This window comes from Calonectris borealis, chromosome 1 (genome assembly GCF_964195595.1).
Source record: "Calonectris borealis chromosome 1, bCalBor7.hap1.2, whole genome shotgun sequence".
NCBI classification, from domain to species: Eukaryota; Metazoa; Chordata; class Aves; order Procellariiformes; family Procellariidae; genus Calonectris; species Calonectris borealis.
In genome coordinates this window covers 85,539,736-85,558,127 of record NC_134312.1, presented here as the reverse complement: position 1 = coordinate 85,558,127, position 18,392 = coordinate 85,539,736, and the positions used below count along the sequence as shown (strand labels likewise).

General features: G+C 37.6%; 1 protein-coding gene across 1 annotated transcript in view; it reads left to right on the top strand.

The window, feature by feature from the left end:
• PRMT8 (protein arginine methyltransferase 8) overlaps positions 1-17,151 on the top strand; it is an 84,790-nt gene extending 67,639 nt beyond the window's left edge. Inside the window, exons 7-10 of the mRNA XM_075164054.1 lie at positions 2,345-2,460; positions 8,277-8,427; positions 13,776-13,897; positions 15,725-17,151. Coding sequence (XP_075020155.1) covers positions 2,345-2,460; positions 8,277-8,427; positions 13,776-13,897; positions 15,725-15,808 — 473 coding nt within the window. The 3' untranslated portion in view covers positions 15,809-17,151. The remainder of the gene's footprint in view (positions 1-2,344; positions 2,461-8,276; positions 8,428-13,775; positions 13,898-15,724) is intronic.
• The last annotated feature ends 1,241 nt before the right edge of the window (positions 17,152-18,392 follow it).

Below are 18,392 nucleotides of genomic sequence, written 5' to 3'. Positions count from 1 at the left end.
CATTATTTCACTTTTTCTTTTCTTTTTAAATTTTTTTCTTTTTTGACTTTTATTTATTTTTCAGAGCTGGTCAATTTCACTTAAAGGCATTTTCCATTAGGGGGAAAAAAAAAATCACAAAATTCCTAAGCAGTTTTATTAATGAAGGATACATGCAAAAGCTTGGGTAAAATTAGTGGGTTCAGTCAACCTTTAAATGAAAATGCCTAACTCCTCATTCCTTGCCTCTCAGCTCCTCTCAGAAAAGAAAGTTTGGTGTTTTTGTAATCAAATTCAGTGCCAATACACAGAGCTGCCAATGGGTTAAAACTGCCATTTTGGGTCAAAAGCAAGCCCAGTGCAGTGGGGCAGTGACAAGAAGTCTGTGTAGGTGCCAGGGAGAATTATATCTACTCCTCAAGCACAGCCTATATTTCTCTCCTCAGTTATGTGAAGAACTTGACAGCTAAATTCCTTACAAAATTTACAGATTCAAAAGGACATATAAGGCATCCATTCTGTAAAGGAATCAAAGCCATTTTGCCCTAAAAATTCCCTTCTGCCTTCTTTCACCTTTCTAGGCCTTGAGCCTTTTTCTTTTCTCACAGACAATACTCCTGTTTTCAACTCGTTTATTTTTTCATCATTTAAAAAAAAAAGTTTCTGGTTCTTTTTCTCTTCTAAAATGTTGTTTTCCTTTAAGACACTTTCTTTTCTGATTTCACCTCTGATTTTCCCTTCCCCCCCTTACTTTTTATACCTTTATGTCTTGTTCAGTTATTTCCATTACCTATCTGCACCACCATCATGTCTCTCTTTTCAGTTTATAAATCCTTGATGGTGTCTCCTTACATTTCAATTTTTCATCATTCTTTTTTCTTTCTTAAGGTGAATAGAGTCTTGCCTTCATATGAGATGCAGGGCTGAGCATTTCAAAGGGCACTCAAGAACCATTATATTGATTAAGAAATAATGCAATATGAGGTTTCTAAAAAAATCTGACTTCTGATTTCTCGAACTTTATTAATGCCACAGAGTAGTACTATAGTCAATTACTCTGATTTCCTGTAAAACATATAATTTTATCTTTTAACTCCTGCGACAGGTCTCTGTCTAATAGGCTGTGGCGTGTATTTCAAGGGCATCCCATGTATGCTGAAGTACATCCAGTGATGGAGGCCCCAACAACTCTGTTAATAAATTGTTCCTTCAGGGTTTCTTAGTTAATCTTTTCTGAGTAACCACGTAAAAACATATGGCTTCTATAAATATAATCTGAAGTTCCCACATGCTCATGATGCCTGAAATGAAAGTTTTGATCACCAGCTCCCCTGAAATATTGAGAAACTCACAGCCCAATAAAGAGATAACACATCAAATAACTGTTCATGTCCAAATTTGTTTCAATTTAGAAATATGCGGATTTTTTGCTCATACTACATTTTCAATCATAGTCCTCTGGGAACACCAGTAGCTCAAATGCTATGGTCTGAAAAAAAAAGACATTTCAAACATGCTCACTATTGCTATTTATCAGTTTACCTTGTTTGTGTTCAAACAATATTTTAAAATGTTCACGTATTCAGTTTAGACTTTCAGATGGAGCACTGAATGGACCTTGACTTGTATGATTCATAAGACTAAGATTTCACTTTATTTGGAGGTTTTTGTTTTAATTTTGTTCAAGAAAAAAAAAAAAGAAAAAAAACCCTCAGCAACATAAGAAGTATTTATCGGAACAATCAGAAGAACAGTTCAAGCATAGAAGATCAGCTTGGCTTTTAAATCTTTTAGAAAGTGGCATTTTGCTTTTTTGTCATGATGTACATGCAGATTAAGACTTGGATGCCCCAAAAATTGAAACACACCTGTAATTCTACTCTGGTCAGTAATTCACTTGCTAAAATTAAGACTACTTAAATAATTAAAAGAGTATGCAAACTGCTGATTGAATAGCAATCTATATAAAAAGGAAATATTAACCAGAATGGATAGGAAAGGATAGAATAATCTTAGCAGCTATTCCCAAGTCTCAACCTGACATATTATATGATTTTGGGCAACACTCTCAAATGTCTAAAGCCATGAAAACCATCGACAAATCTCATAAAACACAGTTTTGTGGATGCCAAAAAACAAGGGCCACTTGTTCAAAGATGTACATTGAGGGGTTATTTTGCCACAACTGCATTATCTGTAAAATAGCAATGATGACATAGACAACTGAGGTAGGGAGCAAAGAGCTAAAGAGGAGAGCTGAAAATTAGGGGATGGTAGAAATTCTTTCAAATGAAAGGTGCTTTGAGAAACAAAAAATATTTTTATTATTACTGCTAATCTTTGACACATCCATTTGCATTGACAGGGTGGGAGAATGTGTACGGCTTTGACATGACCTGTATTAGGGATGTTGCCATGAAGGAGCCTTTGGTGGACATAGTAGATCCAAAGCAAGTGGTGACCAATGCCTGTTTAATAAAGGTTTGGTAATTCCAAATATACCTAATTATGAATGTTTACACCTAACTGTAGGATGCTTTGGAGACCTGCTGCTTATGTTTTACTACTATCTTTGTATGCTTCTAAATAGCTGCAGAAGCCATCATCATGGAATGCTATCACACTAAGAAGGAAAATTGTGCAGTTTTAAATTAGTCAGTACTAGTATGTTGCACATGCCCAATACTGTCACCTGAGCTAAGCATGAACATTGATACCTTGATCACTTATGGAATACCCAAAAGCAAGATGCTCCTTGTGACTCTGTACTGTAACTTAAGACTCTTACAAATTATACATGTGCAAATACTAGCTAAATAGAGACATGGTGTATTTAAATATGAATTTTAATTGCCCTACCTTCTTGTAAATAGAGGTTGGAAATTACTGATGGAATGCTGCTGAGGAGAAGGGGTAAATTACTTCTGTTTGCAGTAAAAAAGACTGAAGCATTAGTTTCTGAACTGGTCAGCTCTGATAAAATAACTCTAATTTAGTCCAGATCATGAGATCAGAATTGGAACCTAATTTATTTGTATAACTTCCTAATTCTTAGCCTTATCCAGAATGTTACTGTGCTCTCCCAGCCCCAACATCTGCAGCCAGAGGTTAGCTTGTACCCTGTTCTACATATAAGACAGAACGGTCACTACTCCCTGCTCTCAAGACCAGATTAAGAATCCATACCCTATAGGAACACATAAAAGCTCTAAAATTCGTTCCATGTGAAGGAATTGTCCTCATGTGGGACTACTCTCATGAATAAGGCTGTCCACATGAATAGCAGCGGTAGGATCAGGTCCATGAATCCAATAGTGTGCTCATTTATCCCAAAGACTCAGTTCTAATTTTTGCTCTGAATTGTTCTACAAAATCAGCAAAATAAGACATCAACCCCTGCATGCTATGTAACGATGGCACTTATCTAGAATGCTGGAGACTTGAGTAAAATTTCCTCACTTGTACTCTTCAGGAATTGGATGTAACCCAAGTCTTGAACCCCTCAAGGAACTCTAGCCACTAAGCCACAGGTGCACCGGGGGTCGTGCATGCAGGGCATACAGCATCTTCTCTGTTGTGGAAGCAATTCCCCTTTGAATGATCTCTTAAATATATCCCAGGTGCATAGGAATTTTCCTGGCAAGTAGGAGTCCTCTGTTTAAATTCCATACTGAATCAGCCAGGGAGGGTAGTGGGACCAAAGCATCTTCAAACCACCAGAGTCAATAACTGATCTCAGGAAAAGCATACAAGTGTCCTTCTAAGGGCCTACCACTTTCAGTAACATTGCCCGAAAAAATGGAAAAGTTTGTTTCAAACTCAGTAAAACAGTTGTGTTTTCTTCTCTGATCCCCTTGCACTTTAGAGAAATAGAAATGGGTTTGGATTGACCCAAAACTTTTTCTCCATGTTAATTTTGATTTGGTGTCAGCACCAGAGACTACAATAACAATAAATAAATTCTTCACACAGCTGTAGAAAAACGGCAATGAGACAGTGGCAAAAACTCACAAAACTAAACAAGAATGAAGAACATGCCACATACAGTTTATAATTAAAAATACTGTTGGACTTTCCTGAATATCCTCCCCGATCTAGCCACAGAGGAAGAACAAAAAAAAAGAAATAAATCTACTTTTATGCTCCAGTTTGTCCCACAGTTTCCAGGAACAGTTTAAGCTCCTGCAGGTCACACACCACTTTAAGATAACACAGTTTAATGCTACTTAAAGCACAAACTGCCTTCCCTGCACAAAAAAAAAATTATGCAACATTCTTGTTTATTAGAGAACATAGCATAATAGCAAAAAAAGGTTGACCTATATGCTCAAATATCCAGTTATTTGAGAAATTTCTGCTGTTTTAGAAATATCATGATTCACCTGTATGAAGCCTTATTTCAAAGGACCTGCAGTATTTTCTGCAAAAAGGTACTATTGCTCAGAGAGATCCAGCCACACAGATGAGGCACTTGCCTGTGAGCTCCCATGAGTTCCATGTTCTTCTCCCATAGTAATCTTGACCCATGAGGTTTAGGACAAGGCCTTCCTCATGAGACTTTTCTCTTGCTCCACTGCAACTTCAGTGAAATCCCTAATCACATTCCTTTCTCCCAGCTTCTCCTAAAGTAAAACAAGAGGCACCTATGCCACTCATTTTCCATCTTTCTTCAAACACTGCTCTTTTTTTCTCATTTTTCTTCTCTATTCTTTTCTCCACATGAAAATCTCCCTTCCCTTTCCTAAGTGACTTTCCCTGTCACTTTTTCCTTTCCAACAGTTCTCCCCACAGTCTTTCCTATCAGCATTGTCAGATTTAACTCCATCTATTCCCCCCCGAAAAAATGCCAAAACACCAAACAACACCCTAGTATTTTTTAGGCATTTCCTTCTGTGTAAACAGGAAAAGATGGCAGGGAGGAGGTAGGAGGCTGAGGTCTCTGTTATCTAGAAGCCATAGCTACACTTTCTTCCCTGTTATTTCATGTAATAGAAAACCAACATATGCTGCAATATCTAGTCAAAACAATCTCAGATACTCCATTCTTCCTTTCATTGCTCCCCTGAAACACCTAGAATTTAATGTTGTTTCGTCTCTCCCCTCATTAATACTGTTAGTTCTCTGCAGTCTTTAAAAAAAAGAAAAAAGAAAAATAATTTTCTTTTGGAAAAGTGAATGTGTTTTGGGGGCTGACTGTTGCATTCAGTGCTCCCCTCACATTTGTATGCATGTGTGCAACTGACAATATAGGTCATTTTCTCAATGATTGTCAGAAAAGAGGGTTTGGCCCTTTCTCTTTTCCCTAGCGATTAATTTTACTTCTCAGCCTTCAGATCAATCCTTTTCCTGAAGCGGGCAATACTGCTTGTCCTCCAGCTTCTACATCAGTTCAGCACCTTTACCTGCTATGATTAGCACTGCCTTCACCATCACATCCTATGTTGGGGTGACTATTTCCCTCTTTGTCCAAACCAAGACAGCTGGTGCAATTGGAGAGAGGAAGGGGGAAGAACCCCAACCCCAAAACCAAAACCAACCAACCAAACAAACAAACAAACCCACCAAAACCAGACATTCTCTGAGATTTGAATCTTTAACTTATCTCCATGCTCACACAATCCTAGCTGAGTAAGCTGACTGGCTGGGAAGAGGATCAGAAAAAAGTGCGGTGACACTGTAGAAGCAACCTTAATTACAATTCGCATAAGGAAACAGGTCAGGCAGCAAGTCACCATTTTTCCCATCAGCAAACATGATTCAGGGCTGTTTCTCTCATTAGTTAGGTTGCCTTCAGCTAGGGCGATACCATTCAAAAAAGAAATACATAGCAGCTGGCAACACCGCATCTCAACCTCACTGTCATCATCCCTGTGATTCTAAATGATCTTCTATACATCATTTGCTCAGTCCTAAAGCAATTTGTGCCACAGGACAGCCCAAGAATTATTCTTTATGCAGTGAATGTAAAAACTGGACCTCTATCTGTCTCTCTGCAACAGGGACATGTAGCATGGCATGTCTCATGGTCTTTCATGCAGCGTCAACCACAGTCTGGACCTCCTTATTTAGCTGATAATTCTGACACTTTTATTGTTGCTCAACTTAACATGTTTTTTTAGTATAATTAAGAGCTGTATTTTGATCATTTTGTTGTTGTTGTCTTTGAAATCTGAATGAAATCTGGTAAATTATTACTTTTCCAGTTATTTTATGCAAAGATAGTGTTTGTCGCCTGTGCTGTTAGCTGTAATTAACATTCAATGAGCAGTGACATTTAATATAAGAATATATAGTAACCAGAGTACGACTTAAAGAGATCACCAAAACAGGATCAGCCCAGTTTCAAAACTAAATTAGTTAATAAAAAACCCCACATTTGTCTTATATCTTGCATAGTAAAAAAAGCATGTTTCTGTCCTTAAAAAAATGACTGCAAAAGTGACCACCATTTTATCCAGCACATCCGTTCAATATTTCCGAGACATTTCCACTAAGTTCTCTAATAAAAATATTTCCCACTGCTTTTGATTCCACTTTACCCTGCAGAGCCAACACATCTCAGAGAGAGGGAGCTAGATCTCTTTTATGAGCCTCATTATCGAACTTAATTCACAATTTCCCTACAGTGATACCAAAAAAGCCACCAAAAATTACAGAAATCTGCAGCTATCACCCACCAGTCCAGTCCAGCTTGTCAAAGCAAATTTTGCAGGCTGCTATGGAAGTCTGCCAGAAGACTTCAGAAATTCTTATTCCTAGTATGCTTTTTTCTTTTTATCTTCTTCTGAGAAAAAAAAAAAAGATACATTTTAAGGCTATCCCAGCTTTAAATGACAACTTATAAGCATGGGTCACTTATAAGCACTAGTAACTCAGGATGCCATTGCAATGTAGTAGAATAATTTAAATTATCGTTGGTATTCTTGAACAATATTGCTAATCAGACAGGGCAAAACTATAGCTTGCTTAAATCACCTCACCATAAGTTTTCTAAGTCTCAGAAACACATGGTATGTGGTCCATGCAAACACCTCAGTAACTGAAATATGGCTGCATCTTTTGATGTCTATTTTTGCAGACTTCTCTTAGATTATAGAATGCAATTGCTAGAAGAGCCCTCTATTGTTCCCTAGAAGAGGCTAAAAGAGCCCTTTAATGGACATTCTAGACTCTGCTCTCCATTTTTGCAGTGTGAGTCTGAAGTAATGCAGGTGAGGTCAGTGATATGATTCATGGCTTATGTTGGTAGAGTAGAGGAAATTTGGATGTCTGCCTACAAAGCTTCTATTTCTCTGTAGGCATGAGCAGTTTTGTTGTTAATACTGACTTTCCGAATAACAGAGAGAAAACTATTTTGGGGGTATCTGGCTCTTGCCAAATATGCCCTGACAAGGACAGTAAGGACAGTGAAGCCAGATACACTTAGGAGCATATCAGAAAGTGCACTGATAATAAACATTTCCCATAGCATTAATATCCAATTAATAGTATTTCAGACTTAGTATCTTCCCTATCATGACTATGAGTTTTGGAAACAACCTACATAAAAGCAATACCTAGCTGGGAAAATCAGATCTAAAAAACTCAGTGTAAGCCTTGAACAATGAGATTTAAGTATTGATGGAAATAAGCAATCTTGGAGACTACATCATTGCTCCCAACTACTGCAATCAAGCCATAGTACGATTTACATGATTTGCTTCTGTCTAGTTCAAGAGTAAGATCCCTGTGCTTACTATTTGGAATCGGTTATCTGGCACAGGACTAGAAAGCATTATCAGCAAAAAAGCAGGCCCCTGTCATGCCTCAAATGTTTTGATTGCTTGACACAGTCAAAGCACATTCCCTTCCAGAGATGCTCAAACAAATGAGAAGTTTATTTTTATTAAAAACCCAACTCAGCCATCTTTCCTCAGGCTGACAGTCCCTGATGATGAAAGGTCTTAGAACTGGGACCTATATCTCCATTTCAACATCCACTGTGCCTACATATGTCAAAGCACGTTTGTACCTTGATTTCCTCCAGCTCCCGCAGCCCCTCCCGGCCATTCCCAAGGACACACACTCTTCTGTGAGTGGCCTCTCTTATCACACTCTGTCAACTTATTCAGATAACTGGATCGTTTGCTGATGATTTGATCTATTCAAATGTACCATTGATTTCTTACAGTGTTAAAGAGCTGCCAGTTGTCTTTGTTGCTGATCATTAAACAAAATGCTTAAGTACATCATTTAACACTTACCTTAGAGTCACAGACATCTGCATGTAAATGTCTTTTTCTTTCTCCTCAAAACAGGAAGTAGATATTTATACAGTGAAGACTGAAGAATTGGCATTTACTTCTGCATTCTGCCTCCAAATTCAGCGTAATGATTACATTCATGCCTTGGTCACCTATTTTAATATAGAATTTACAAAGTGCCACAAGAAGATGGGATTTTCTACAGGTAATCTGTATTTCTTTTCTATTGCTATCAGTATATCAATGCTACTGGTCAGATGGTACATGAAGGTTTACTGTACCACCAGGTTTGAATTTCAGTGATAAAAATTATTGTCGCTTTGGTGGAGGTGAGCAGGATGGGGAAAGGACAACTGCTTGTAGGAATTCTGCAAAAACACAGGCAGGATTTCACAATGGCTACCAAGCTTAGAACTCAGTGGGAATTATGACCCAGCAGTTTATGCCATCACCAGTTATTTCTAAATCCTGTGTCAAGTTTCTCAGATTAGACAGGGAATTGTTGGCTCAGTGAGAGATAGCAGCTCTGCATCCTAGCTTCTCCCAAATCCAAAACTCAACAAAAGCTCTTGCTTGTCTCAGAGTCTAGAACAAAACCATCGTGTTTTTCCAAGGTATAACCACACACATACTGCTTATGTAAATCGGTTCTAACAACCCAAATGTGAAATTCTAACTTACCTTGGTGAGCGGATATTTAAAGGAATAACTCCATTCCTGTAAGGCATCATTTACCAGAGTGAATAAACCAGCCAGTGTTGTAAAACATGTGGAAACGTCATGACTGCTTTAATGATAAGAACAACAAATTACAGCTGATGCTGGTTGCAGTTTGCACCATTACACAACTCAAACAGGCGTAAATGGGACCTGATGTAAGTTAAATATGACTAGAAATCTCTTTTTTTTTCCCTTCACAGGAGCTCTGAACCCTTTACATAAGATTCAAAGCTCAAAGTACTTTGTTAAAATACTTACTTATATTTGATTCGAGAAGTATAACCATATGGATGATGTTACTTGGTACCTCATATTCTTATGTTTTTCAGTTACCATGTTTCCCTGGTCATTCTATAAATGAGTTATACTATAGTATTTCCCACGCCGTGATAGGCAGCAGTATGTGCTGGGAAACAAAGAGTAGCTAGGGAGACATGAACAATCTGTGAGGCATTGCAGTGGTATCCTGAAGTGCTAATATTTCTGAGTTCATGCTGAACAAAATTATCTAAGGTAGAAAACACTTTAGGTTTTAGGCATTTGTTTTTTCCACAGAAGGCTGATTTTTCCAGCAGAAGGCAGGTAAAAGGTAATATAGTCAAATCTCCAGTTTCCTGTAAAAAATAGTTTTGAATGAAGGGTGTAGTTACTGTTTTGTGCTGTTAACCGAAACCTACCTTAGTAAAGGAGGTTTACTTATATTGCCAGAACTACATGAAAGGTCTTTTATATTGTTGAGAATGTGGCTTCATCTGCAAAGGAATAATGGAATGTGTTTCTGTTTTATGTGTGCATATGAACATACATGTTTTAAGAAATATCCGTTGAATAGATTAGGATATTTGATTAATGTTTTCCAGTCAAATGTGTCCCATCAGCAAATCTGGCCCTCAAACCCAGCCACTCTTTGCTTGACTATTAGACATCCCAGTGAACAGGCACCAAAAGTGGCACGGAAAAGGACCCATTATGTTATTGCAAGGAGTTGCTTGTCTGTAGAGTAGACATAGGCTTGCTCCAGTATCAGTATAGCAAAAGGTGGCTGGGATAAGGACTTTCTTGACTCTTCTTGCCTCTTGGGTGTATGGAATAAACAGAGCTCACTCAGGCACTTAGACAGAAAATGTTCTGCAAGACCACCACAGGTGGGCTTAGCTTCCCTTAGCACATAAGAAGTGAGAACTTGAGGAAGGAGAGAGGTTAAATAGTATTAGGGAGAAGAGCCTACATTTGGACAAAAGCCTAGGGCAGATAGCAAGTTTGGCATAGTGTTTTTCTCACAGAGAGGTTTTTGCAGACCCACCTCAACTTGCAAATATATGTACAAGGTATTTTGTGCCTACCTGTCATAAAAAAGAGGGGAAAGGAGTCACAATCTCCAATATTTCTGAACCTCTATCAAGAACAGCATTCATCAGCAGTGCCTGAAAACCTAGCTTCTCTAAACTATCTGTAGCTCCCAGAGGCTGCTACTTCAGAGGTTCTGAATGCTTACTCACACACTCCCATTCTAGGATCCTTTCAGCTTTGATGACTTTCCCTTTCTCAGCATTCTTTATGCAACTAGATCTCTTAGCTGCTGGTGGCTCAGCCTCCTTGGAGGCTTGCTTGAAGACGCTTCCTATGTCTCCAAATTCTGTCTCCTGTCACTTGGCAAATGCTACATTTCTCCTATTGAATGCTTTTCTTTGCTTTACTGCCAATCGGCTGAACATCTTACTTCAGTAACTAACTTCTCCAGCAGGCTGTATGGCCCACCAAATAAAAAAAATTGGATGTCATTGCATTCAAATGAGGAAGAGCTACTAGCCAGATATCCATGCAAAGTCAAATTCTTAAGATTTTCAAGTCCATGCTCAAATTGTTTGTGTGTTTTTGACAAGGGCTTCTTCTAAAACCAAAGTTCACTCTGGCCTTCTTTGATGCAGATGAGGCTGCAGCCATATCACCAATTATAGCGGATCTAGGGAGCACTCTGAAGCCTGGTGGAACCAATTGGTTGTGACTCCTCCGCACAGTACTTGGTCCAGAGTTTCCTCTGGGTCCCATGTGGTGCCCCTCTAGTTGCACTAAGACAAGTACTATTTATGTGGAGGGGTTAATTAAGTAATTAAAGTATCTAAAATATCTAAGTAATTAAAGTATCTAAAATAATGGGAGAAGTGCCTTGCAGCCATTGGAGAAGTAGGTTTTTTATACCATGAAACTGATAGTACGTGAGTTGTGCCTCAAGGTATGCCATCAGGACTACAGAACTTTAAACAAGTCCATAGGACCAGACAGGAGGCATCCAAGCATGATGAGGTTGCTAGTCAATGTCATTGTAAGGCTACCCTCTAACATCTTTAAAAGGTCATGGTGATGGGGGAAGGTTCTTGGTGGTTAGAAAAAGGCAGCTATCACACCCATCTTCAAGAAGTGCAGTAAGCAGGATCCATGGAACTACAGGCCAGTCAACCTCACCTCAGTTCCTGAGAAGGTTATGACACAAATCCACCTGGGAACTATTTCCAGCTATATGAAGGACAAGAAGGTGATTGAGAACAGCTAGCACGGAAGACCAAAGCCAATTATACCTAACCAACCTGGTTGCCTTCTAGACAACTAGCTGTGTGGATGAGGAAATATCAGTGGCTGTTGTATACCTTCACTTTAGTAAGGCCTTTTATACAACCTTGCATAGCATCCTTACAGCTATATTGGTGAGATACAGACTGGACAAGTGAACAATAACATGGGTGAAAAATTGGCTCACAATGTGTCCATCAGCAAAGTCAAACCAGAGGCCAGTTATTAGTAGCATCCCACAGGTAACCAACAGTGAGGTCAATATTGTTCCACATCTTTATTAACGACCTTGCACTCTTAGCAGATGATCCAAAATTGGGAGGAGCATATGCTGGAGAGAAAGGGCTGCTATTTAGAGAGATCTACACAGGTTCAAAATGGGCTGATGAGAACCTTATGAAGTTCAGCAACACCAAATGCAAAGTCCTGCAGCTGGTACCAAACAACTCCATGCTATTGCTTGGGCCAATTGGATAGAAATCAGCTTTGTTGGAAAGGACTCTTGGATTCTGGTGAGCAACAAACTGAACATGATTCAGAAGCATGCCTTTGCAGCAAATCTGGCCAATCATCCTGATCAGTATTAGTATGAGTGTAGACAGGAGGTTGAGAGAAGTGATTCTCTGCCTCTATTCAGCACATCATGATAAGGTAGATATGGAACAAGTTACTCCATAAAAAGGTCATTTGGCCTTCTGTAACTGAAGGAATAGACACCACTGTCTAGAAGACTGGTCTGGATTCTCAGTGTCTGTTGGCAAAGCTCTACTGAATTCAGTAAAATATCCAAGTTTGCAGGACATGAGGAAGTGCCACTTCATTGATGTGTCATTTTTTTAATTATGAAGAAAATAAGTGTGTGATTTGGAGTGGACTTGAAGACCTGTGCCTACATTCCACACACTCCGTTGATGGAGCACAAGTTTCCAGATATGTCAGGCTTTTCTAAGGAAGATAGCTCTGCATAAAGGCATGTGCACATGTACGTGTGTGTACAAGATAGCAGTTATGATTTAAACATAAGTTCAATTTAGTTTTCATGTTTTCAGTTAGAAATTTTACAGAGGCATGTCCAAATGGAAAACAGATTCTGGACCTGAACTCCTGCATGAAGATCTCTCCATTTAGAAATTGAGATTAACAGTCATTAAAACTGTCTAGACACATATAGCCAGAAATTTTCTGCTAAAATACTTTTCCTTTGGAAGATATCAGTTTGCCAACACAGTTTTTGACAAAAGTTTGTTTCTATCGGTCTTCTGATTCTAGAATTTTGGAAGAAAAGAACTGTTAAAAATTCCTGTCCTGACCGTTTTAAAAAAAAGCTTCATTATTTCCCCAGTCACAAACAATTTCTAAAGCCAAATATTTTTTTTAAACATTGATGTTGAAATGAAATGAGATCATTGTTTTATTACACAGTGTTAAGATATTATTAGCATGATTCAATACAGTGGGCCCATGTCTGCATCAAAAAAGTGACTGGAGAAACAAATGGAAGAAAAATAAATTTATCAGAGGCTTTTTTGCCAGGTCAGGAAGTCTCTGAACTTGTACAGCTATTCTTAGGTTCCTAGATGCTTTTAACTGCAAGAATGATAGGAACAAGAAGTAACCAATGCAAGTTCATTAGGCACTGCTCAAAGATTTTAATTTAAATCAGAAATAAAAACAAACAAGTAAAATAAAAACCTGAAATAGCAGAAGTTCATCAAAGTGATTCTGCTAAGCAAGACTAGAAATTAATTTAGACCAGTATCCATCTCTGGCAAATCGCCCATAGCATATGCCTTTAAAAAGTCCAAAAACAGGTCAAGGTGCAAGTGCCCTTTCCCCAGCTATATCCTCCTGGAAACTATAAAATCTGCTGTTCCAGGATCATGAGTCAAAGGTTTCATCTGTGTCATTCTAATTAATAGTTTTTGATGAACCTTTCTTTCATGGTTTTGTGTAATTGTTTTTTGAACTAATTTAGACTTCTGACTTTCAAAGCACTTAGTGGTAAAGATTTCCCCAATTTGAATGTGTGTGGGTTGAAAGGAAAGCATCAAAAAGCATCAAAATAGCTGACATATTCCAGTAAAAATCAGAAGACAACCCACTGACAGTCAATAGAATTGTGTTGTTATAAAGCATGTTTGCTAATATAGTATATAAATTACAGCATTCTCTAAGAAAGGCTTTCTTCAATTGTTCCCAAGTCTTAATTTGATTTGTAAGACAAAGATGAAATTTCTATAAATAATACCCATATATATTTTTTAGCACCTGATGCTCCCTATACTCACTGGAAGCAAACTGTCTTCTACTTAGAGGACTATTTAACTGTGAGACGAGGAGAAGAAATCTATGGGACTATATCCATGAAACCAAATGCAAAAAATGTGGTGAGTCAGCATCACTGATTATAATTCCAACTCCATTGATCACAAACTATAATCAACAGTAAATAAAATGCATATAAGTAAAACAATGAGCATGCTAAAGGCTCTAAATTCATGTTTATTAGTAAGAGCTCTAGCACAGCTTCACCAAAACAATGATAATGCAGTGGTAATGTTACAGAACTCAGCCTGCAAACAAGCTAGCATGGGAAGGAAGCAATGATTCAGGTACATCACCAAGCCAGCTGCCCTCTGCAATCAGCTTGGCTCACATTTTGTGACACAAGTAGGCAAGGGTCTCTCCATACTGTCACTAAAATCAGTGGTAAGATCCCTTCTGCCAACAGAGGATGATCAAGAGTAAGTACTTCAGTTCCACATCCATAGCCAGATTTCCCACTCAGTGCCTAAGAACTCTCCTTTAGGAAATTAAGTAACAGATTTCAGCTGAATGTCTGTATGAACTCACTGATCAAATGTACTTGAAGTCACTAATAAAGTGATATAGTTGTTTTAAAATTGTGGCTTTCCACAGAAAATACAGATGTTTTATTTAAGACTAAAGCTAAAAGCATAATGGATATCACACTATCATGACTGGTGAAAACTTCCTCAATTTCTCTGCTATGGGCTGAATCCTTCACCAAGTATATCAGTTATTCAGTGCTGCTTTTAACTTGTAAGGAGACTATGAGACATGGTCTGATGGACAACCCATGCCTGTATAGAAGAGCAAGACATGAGAAGTGTGGCTTCTGGGTGAAACAGTAGCACCATTTTCTGCCAAAAACCTTGAGCAGAATCTCTTCATTTTCTATTACAACATACAGCCATTAAAATAACCTGGTTATAATCCGTCTGTGCAGTTGTTGTAATTGTTGAAATATTGCATTTGTTGACTGCAGCAAATCTTAACAGTTCATTGCCTTGCTTTTTTGCATTACTTTTCCTTTTTTGTACCAAATACAGATCGGATATGGTTTTCATAGTAGTGTTGATATAAGGGAAGAAATAAACACAAAATAAACTTGGCATTAAAACAAACACATTCACTCCTGAAGCTACTGCTTGCTGTGAAAGTAGAGTAAAACAGTCTGTTTCCCACCTTTATGTTATCCTTGGGGTACTGGAACATTTTCTGTTGGGTTGAATGTATCAATTTTCTTTTGAGGGAAAAATTAAGAAAATATTTCAAATTTGTTTGCACAGCAGTAAGCACCTGAATGCAGATTTGGGTGCTAAAATTAATGTGTTCTTGATAGTTATCGTAAGACAGAGAGACCACCTTGGTTCAAAAGGATTTGTTAGTGCTTTTTTCTTCTGAAACATGAAGCCTTTCAAAAGCTTGTAGAGAGACAGCTTCATTTTGTAGGGCTATGTAGTGCCTCTTTCCAAAAAACATGTCATTATAAGATAAAGAATGACTGAGGGTTTCGCTACGATGGGAAGTTTACTAGATCTGTTCTGGAATAACTCCTAGTGTGAAAGCCCTAGATTAAGAGCATCTCAATGGGGGATACCCTTAAAAAATTGTTATAGAATACTTATGATAGCACAGTATTTCAGAAGCTTCCTAGTTGTAACCAGGACACTAAATCAGCCTTAAGAAGAATACACAAATATGCCCTAGACATAGATTGTACGGTGAATGCTATTACACATCCTGTGTCCTGCTTTTTCAGTGTTAGCAACATTTAAAAACAAAAGAAGTTAGAAACCACAATAGGTATTTCTTGAATCTGCAGGTCTTTTCAATCCAAGCAATGATAACTGAATTCATACACTAAACTTATGGTCTTACTTACATGTTACATTTAAATCTTTTTACAGCGTGACCTGGATTTCACAGTAGACTTGGATTTTAAAGGACAGCTATGTGAAATGTCAGTGTCTAATGACTACAAAATGCGCTAGCAAGAAACCTTTCAGAGAGATGAAAAGGAGAATTTTATCAAGTCCTGAACTGCTGAACTTCAAGCTAGGAACAACTGTTCACAAGATTATTATATTAAATACTAGAATGTTTACTCTGATGGAAAGTGGTAACCTGATCCTTCTTGCAGCTAGTACAGGGGGCTGGGATCCCACTGTGAATGTACAGTATACAGAACTGTAGCTTTTGTCAAACATTTAAGAAAAATAAGCAACAGTCTTGAGTATTCTGGTTAATTTTAGGATGGCAGAAGATGCATATACTTACTGTGAATTTCTGGTTCTTCCAAGCTTTGCATGTTAAAGATGATTAGGGCAGTTTTCTCACTATGAAAGACCACTACAGCACATTACTGTGATAGTATTACTGGACTTATATTCAATATAAATGAATATATATATTGTACATGAGAAAAAAATGTCATTTCATAATAGGAATTTGTTTTGTGATTATTTAATTCTCATTATGCAGTTACGGAAAGATAATGACGTTACCACTGGCACTACTCTAGGCAGTGATATATTCCATTAACTGTCCAAAGTTATAGCTTTGGTAAATATTCCATGCAAAGTGTAGATAAGAGCTGGGCATTTACAGAAAGTTCAACAACTATCTTTTTTAATGTCCTCTGGAAAATGTGGACCATTAGTTTTAAAATTCACCTTCACAACTGGATGTCTGTCAGAGCTTTAAAAACATTAGCTTTTTATCCTTGAAAATATTCTGTGGTGAGTTTTTATAGCTGGATTTTGCATGAGATCTTCTGAAATCAGACACCTAGTATTTAAATGTGATAAATGCAAAGTCTCTGAAATGGTGGGTAATTCATGTTTCTTGGCCATGCCATATTTCATTTCTTTCCAAGATTCTTAATACAAAATCATTTTCAAAAAAAAATAGGAATTAGTGTTTCCTTTTGGTGATGTTTTAGATAAGTTTTAAATTGCAATTCTCAAGAGTGCAGTGATTTGCAGGAACAAGCTTATGTCTTTAAAAAAAGTCTATGGCTTCTGATATTACTAAGATGTCTGTAGTTTGCCCATCCCTTTACACCCCTTGTTTTTCTTACTTACTTTTTCTCCTGCTTATAGTTAAAATATTAACTGCTTATAATTCTTCATACGTATGTATCAAGTCTTTTTACTATATGAATGTTGACCATTTAATCACATGTAATTCGTCAAAACCTGCATCATCGGTCCTATCTACCCATTTTCCATCTGTCCAGCATAGGCACTAAATCATGTTCCATCATGTATTGGATGAGATTGACTAGTTTTTTGCCTAAAAATCTTTTTAATCACCTGCAAATAAAGCATACTTGAAAATGTATTTTGCCAGTATTTGTCAACTTTTCACTTTTTAGAAACCTATTTCTGTGTTTTTCCCTTCACAAAAACTGTACAGTGCCTCCAATTTCTTTTGGTCTAAAGATTATGGTCTAGGGATTGTATCACATGGTATCTATGTAGAATGAAATTAGACTGTAATTTAGCAGTAGAAGATACTGTTTGCATTGTAGCTCATCACTGTTGTTTTAAAGCACTTTTCTTTCATTTTCTTGGAATGAGGATGAACAACTTTCCTCACAAAATTACTAGGATTTTATCTGTCAAATATTGCTGTCATTTTCAAGGGATCAGTTCATAGCTGGATCAGCTACTCTTTCAGTAATGGCTTGGACCAGAAAAACATCTAGAAGTACCTTTCTACTAACACTTCTGTGATTCTAGGACTTTAAGGTAAGAAATTCTACCAGATTTTTTCTCAGCCCCCTCCATTTATATAAAGATACTCAAACAATGTTTTCGTCTTCTCCTTTGCTAGTAATAACTGAGCTGACTATAACTGAAAGAGGAAAGACTCTTTCTTTGTTTGACTAACTTACACTTTGACAGCACTTCAAACCATCCACTGCTCTTGCCCACTGCATGAGTCTTTAATATCTTTAATATTAAAAGAATAATAAAGAAGGGAAAAAAACCCCAAACCCACCTTGTTTAAAAAAAGAGAAGACAAAACACCAAAAAAAAAAAAAAGATAATTCACAAGGGTCTGCCTGCCTTTACTGAGAACATGTCATTTTTGCCTGAGAGAAAGCATTGAAGCAGCAAAGAAAACTTTATCAGAACAGCTCATTAACCAGTTTGAGAGGTATTATAAGCACTGCTGTGTACTGCCCTTTCTGCCCCATCTTTCACCTCATGACAGTGAAATGTAGGTCCCTCTTCAACAGCGGCCACCTTGCCTTCTTACTACAAGTGCCCATTCACTTCAGTATTGCAAGATTAAGTCCTTACTGATATTGTTAATGGCACAGTTCTGGGGCAATGACCAGACCTCTGTCACATTCAGCCCTGGGAAACTGGCTTGTGCTTTTCTTAACATCAAAAGCATGTAACATATTTCTCCATCACATAAAGAACTGAGAGTGCCTACTGCAGTGCTGACTATCTTCAAATCACAATGATCAAAAAGAAAATTTAGGCTTCCAAGGCTATTATAGATGTTACCTACTACTAAGGATTTGAAAACATCAATGAGTTCAGCATACATAGGATCTGT